This window comes from Moschus berezovskii, chromosome 8 (assembly GCF_049115385.1).
Source record: "Moschus berezovskii isolate FMDL1 chromosome 8, NW_MosBer_1.0, whole genome shotgun sequence".
Lineage (NCBI taxonomy): Eukaryota > Metazoa > Chordata > Mammalia > Artiodactyla > Moschidae > Moschus > Moschus berezovskii.
The window spans coordinates 82,328,065-82,334,064 of record NC_142467.1 but is presented as its reverse complement, the minus strand read 5'-3'; the positions used below and the strand labels follow the sequence as shown (position 1 = coordinate 82,334,064).

The window sequence follows — 6,000 nt, the reverse complement described above, 5'->3', positions numbered from 1 at the left end:
ATTTCCTGGGGAAAATATTTGGCTTGACTCAATGGAAAAGACTCTGATGCTGGGAGGGACTGGGGGCAGGAGGAGAAGGGGACGACAGAGAATGAGATGGCTGGATGGCATCACCGACTCGATGAACATGAGTTTGAGTGAACTCCGGGAGTTGGTGATGGACAGGGAGGCCTGGCGTGCTGCGGTTCATGGGGTCACAGAGAGTCGGACATGACTGAGCGACTGAAGTGAACTGAACTGAAAGTTACTGAGACTTTTCTAGAAATGTGCTATCTGCATACCCACCTGGGATTACCTGTTAGCTTAGGCTCTTAGCCAGACAAACAGGCATATGCTGGGATGGCATGTCTTATTCTGGAAAAAAAAAAAAAAAATTCCATCTCCAGTGACAGAAAAAGGCAAGAAGGTTGCTTCAAGAGCCAAACACAGATTCAGCTTAGAGAGTCTCCCTTTCTCATCTTAGATATCCTCCCCTCTCCACAATGACTCTGAGTTTTTCTTCTCTCTATACAATGATGCAGTTCAGTTCAGTTCAGTCGCTCAGTCATGTCCGACTCTCCGCGACCCCATGAATCACAGCACGCCAGGCCTCCCTGTCCATCACCAACTCCCACAATGATTCCGTCCGTTCGTCCGTTCCGTCGCTCAGTCGTGTCCGACTCTATGCGACCCCGTGGACTGTAGCCTACCAGGCTTCTCCATCCATGGGATTCTCCAGGCAAGAATACTGGAGTGGGTTACCATTTCCTTCTCCAGGGGATCTTCCCGACCCAGGGATCGAACCCAGGTCTCCCGCATTGGAGGCAGACGCTTTAACCTCTGAGCCACCAGGGAAGCCCCACAATGATTAGGAAGTTGCAAATAAGGAAAACTAGTGACTCTTGATGACTGCAGCATCTACTACCCATTTGCAGTGTCCCTAGAGAATATCTGTTAACTTTAAACAGCAAAGGCTAAAGCAATTATTGGTAGGTTGTAAGGAGAAACTCCCTCCACCACCCTCCTGCCCAGTACATACTTTGATTAAAAGCATTTAGAACCCAAGCGATGCTAGTATAAGATTCAGGGCTCCAAGTCAATCTGCAGGTGTAGGCCTGTCTTACCACTAGACTGATGGCCAAGGCCAGTCTGCTAGAAGCCAGCGATGGCTAAGCAGTATGAAAATTCTGAATGTCCCCAATCTTCTATTTATTAAGTGGCAAATACTTTCAGGCTAAATTTGGTGGAAAAGACATGGCAAAAATGTCCCTTACTTATAAAGGAGGAAAAGATGCTTACATGAGCAGAAAGTCAGAAGAATCTTTCAGTATTGAGGTTATCACCATATTAAGTGGGAGTTTGGGATCAGTTGGCAAAGCCACTAGACTGGCAGAGACCATTGTCATGGAAACTCTGACTACACGACTACAGGGCAGAGAGAAGGCTTCCCATACTCACATAGGAGCTCACGGGCACTGGGTGTGGTGCACTGTGTAAAACTTATGAAGTGAGACAAAATGCAGAACTGGTTTTTCTCATGGGAAACAATATTAGAAACAAACAGGTGAGTTCCTTATCATGTTGAAAAAGTATAACCAAATGTTTCAACTTGAGTAAATGGAACAGCCTGCTCATCAGTGTAGCCAGTGTATTACTGTCTTGCAGATTTCCAGTTAGTACCGCTACATAATTCTTTTCACCATTCCCAATGGCACATGTTTTTGTCAAATGTCTCCATCACTTAGGACAAGAAAACTACAAAAGTTCAACACATTCCAATCCACCAGAGAAAGTATTTTCCATCATAAACGGCAACACAGTTGCACAGATTACTTACTACTTTTATGACAAGGAGCCAACAAGAAATGGGGGAAAATGTGAATGACTTCAGATTGGACAATGGAGGTCAGATTTAGCCAAACTCCTCCATGAAAGATTTTGAGACGTGTATAAATAAGTTACAAACGCAATTAGTGAGGCCCTGTTTCACTCCATTTTAAATGTGGCAGAATGGGTGCGAAGGGATGGGGAAAGTGAAATGAAAAGGGAAGGAAGATTTCTTAGAACAAAATAAATGACGACAGATTAAACCAAACCACAGATATCCTTGCCTTTCAGTGACCAGTTCAGTTGTGTGTCTTGTATTTTTGTTACAGGAAGACAATGGGAAGGCTAAAAAGACAAGGAATTCCTTAAAAGGGTGTGTCCTGATATCACGTGACCAAGAAACCTACAAAGACTGCTGCTGGTGTGTGCTTTAAGCTGTTCAGATTTACACTGGTCATCAAGGTAGACTCAGTCTCTCCAATGTCGCTGGGAGCTTAAGACCTATAAGCGAGAGCTGTCAGTTCTTCCTGATGTTGGATCATTGCGTGGAATAGGACCCAATCTTATTGAGCACGGTTGCTGAACTGCCCAAAGGCTAGCTGAAGTGACACTCACTCTCCTAGCACTCAATCAAAGGTCAGTGAAACTGCGCACATACTCCTTTCTCTCTCGGTGGATCAATGCTGGAAGAAGAATATTATCAAGGGCCAGAGGGGATGAGAAGGTAACTCTTCTTGATAAAATTAGCTGTTCCAGGGCAGTCTGTTTTAACCACAACCCTCTGCATGGCTCCTCCTTCTCAAGGTTTCCTTGTCTGGGCTATTTTCACCTATTTTTGCAGAAATGCTCCCTCACACTCAGGAGGGCATCCCAGCCTTCCCCTTGGAGGTATGAGGAAGAAAGATGAAGATGCCTAGAACAGTCTTGACAGTAGGGTTTGGCATGGCTTTTGCCACATATTCAATGCTTTCATAGGCACAACAAAAAAATTACTGGAAGCTTAATATCTAATATTCAGCCTCTCACTGAAGTACTTTATTTTCGTGTTTTTTTTTTTATGCTAAAATGTTACTGAAAACATGAAAACAAAATTTTCTCAACTAGCTGCTTTGGAACAATATACTGTATTATGATGCTCCATACATTTTAAATGTTTCTGAAATCCTGACAGGACATGGTAAGTCCCCATTTTTTTTTTCCACTTGAATTTTAAATTTTAAACCATCTTCTTCCACTTTCAGGCTCTTCTGCATCAAGACCAGCTGCTGGATAAAAGGAGCCATGAGAAAAGAGAATGAGAAGTACGCGTGGAAAACACAGACATGGAGTGCCTGTGGGGCGGAAGACGGCCGGGACTCAGCAAAGGCTCCAGCAACTGCATCCGTAGTCCCCGCTGGGCAGCCCGAGGCAGAGGCCAGGCCAAACTGCAACAGCAGGAAGAAGGGTTGTACAATGGGTCCCCTTGAATTCATGCTACTAAAAAAGGTGCAATGAGAAACAAGTCCCTGTGCATTCTCAGTCACAACTGTGGGCAGAAGAGCCCACCTGATTCCTCCCTTTGGTATTAAATAAGTTTTTTTTTTAAAAAAAAAAGCTTTTTAGAAACAAAGCAAATACATGGTGGGCCTAGAAATGTAAGCCATCCCAGGTTGGTTGTCCACTGAAATGAGTCTCATCCCTAGTCATAAATAAATAATCTCTCTCCTGGTCTGACTTCCACGCCAGGATCAATATCTCTTAACATCTTACTTATTTTATTACTGCTTTTGGTTTTCTGGGACTGATTGAAAGTTGCTTCGAGGAAATCTTTGGTTTTGCTTAAGTGTCCGTGACATTTAATCATGACTTTCCTTGCAGTTTAATTCCAACCAGTCAATCAGTTAATCCACTTCGATTGATTCTGGGCTCTCGGTTATTGGCTTGCACTCATTGGGCATCCGCTGGTGTCGGCTCAGCTGGGTGGCCTGCGTGAAGCTCCTCTCACACCTCTCACACCTGGAGGAGGCAAGAGAGAAAATTGAGACCAGGGAGCGGGGCCCGCAGGGTGATGGGCTTCCTCTCATCCTGCCTAATCAGAACAGACACTCCAAAGTGGCTTCAGATTTTACCGGCTCAAGAGGTTTAATTGGTGGCTCCTTCCAAGGCCCGGACGCCTGTGATGGGACAAAGCCCGGCTGATGCAGAACAGAGGGATCTGTCAATAGGCAGGGGGAAGGTGATTTCTCCAGAGGGCCCTGTCCTGCTGCAGCTCTGATCACTGTCAGTTCAAATAGATAAAGAACAAAAAGAGATTTTTAGGAGTGAGCCATCAAAGCAGCAGCTTGTCTGCAGTTTTCTGCTCCGTAACCCCAAAGAGAAATGGATGACAAATAGAATTTCACCTGCTGCTAATTTGAAATCGGGAATTCTACTCCCCTCAGCACAGTGGCCAGAGAGCCATCAGCCCTGAATCTGGAAACTGGAGGAAGCAATGCATTAGTCTGTGGTGAGTGTGGGAGGTGGGTATGAGTGGCCGCTTTCGTGCAAAAGCTAGAGTATCGCACCTCAACCAAAGTTAGGGTTAAAAAATGTTTGCAGAGGGATAGGGGACTCGGAAAAACTCAAAATCAATCAATGTTTGTGTGTTTCAAGTTCACCTCTCTATCAGACACAGCAGAAAGGATGTACATGTGGGCCATACTTAAGAGTCGGTGTGTCCATTAAGGACAAAATTGGCATCATGTTTCAAGAATATCTTATCTCCTTAACTTAAAAAATAAAATAGCTAATCTAGAGACCTTGGGCCTAACCCATTTTCCATGAAACACATACCAACTAGCTTGATGGCTGCACAATCTTCAAAACACACACACACACACACACATATCCAATGGTGTCCACTGGTTCATGCATACACACACACACACACTGCAGCAGCAAGCTCTGCACAGATTGTGGCTTCCCTGTCACTCAGGCTGCTTGTCTGGGCACCTGGAGCACTGGTCAAGCACCCACTAGGGCACAGCAGCAACCTTAGCTCTCCCCCTAATGTCCTTTCCTCAAACCTTTGAAGGAAAAGATACTGAGGAGAGCTGCAGACACGTGTCTTCTTTTAAATGAGGCAATTCTGGTCTCAGGTTCCTGCACTGGTGGGGCTGAGGGAAAGCCCTCAGCACGAAGTCCACACTGCTGTCACACATGCTGTGAGCCCCATTATCCAGCGGGAGGGTCTCTCATTTTCCTTTTGAGTAAAGTACACAAAGACAATTACCTATAAAAATAAAGCACGTCTATCCATATTAGGAAGTTCCATCTATTTTTTTTAACGTCAGGAGGCTGGAGCTTGACCATCACACTTGGATTTTTCAGGGCTCCTGTGCCAGCTGGATGTGTCAGGATGAGGAAGTTGTGTTTCTTTGATTGTCTTTCGGGGAATATTCTTAGCAGCCTGTTCCACTGTTAAAAACTGCACTGTGATCTTGACAAATGTATAATGTCAGCTTTAATGTATCAGACCTATCAGCTCAATGAAAATAACTCAGAAGTATTGATCAGCTAATGATTTTTGGTGTATTCATTAACGTCCATGGGCAGCTTATCCCCTCTCCAGAGCTCCTGAAGTGCTGATGACATGCCAGCGAGCTGCTGATTGTTTATTAGAAAACTGATTAGTTACTGGATTGGTATGTCAAAATATACTACCTTTCACTGCCTGATAAACTTTCAAATTATTATATTCCTTCTTTTAAAAAATTTTTAAGCTTTAGAATCAATTTCAAAGAGAGCAGAAGAGTTTGATCAATTATAAGGAATGCCCAGTCACGCAGGTTGTGCTTTTGTACCTCTGATCTTGTGTATCAGAATATAAACAGTTCAGAAGTGGAAGTGTAGTGCTTCGTATATGGCAAGGGTGTACTTCTATATATAAGCATCAGACAGTACGAGGTGGGTTGACACTTTTCTCATGTATTTGCCTAAATGCCTCCCAGATATTTACACTCATGGAACCATTTGTTGTCATAGTCGGGAGATTTACTAAATCATAGGGCTCCTGAGATCACCACTGAAAAATCTCTAGGGCCATCTGCTCACCAAGTGTGAGTGAAAACGTATGCAGATAACTTAGATCCTTTACCTAGGAATTTCCCCTTCTGGAGAACAGTGGGCTACCAGAATTAATACCTATATGTGTTGGTAATTATAAGAATACCATTT

General features: G+C 44.0%; 1 protein-coding gene across 3 annotated transcripts in view; it reads right to left on the bottom strand.

Moving 5' to 3' along the window:
* Window positions 1-637: 637 nt before the first annotated feature.
* PRDM6 (PR/SET domain 6) overlaps window positions 638-6,000 on the bottom strand; it is a 109,877-nt gene continuing 104,514 nt past the window's right edge. For 2 of the 3 annotated variants that reach the window (XM_055430886.2, XM_055430887.2), the window contains exons 8-9: window positions 3,915-4,063; window positions 3,695-3,801 (exon numbers count right to left, since the gene is read on the bottom strand). In XM_055430886.2, the coding sequence (XP_055286861.1) occupies window positions 3,928-4,063 (136 nt within the window). In that variant the 3' untranslated portion in view covers window positions 3,695-3,801; window positions 3,915-3,927. Of the gene's footprint in view, window positions 3,802-3,914; window positions 4,064-6,000 lie in introns of all 3 variants that reach the window. The other variant, XM_055430889.2, reaches the window with a different exon arrangement.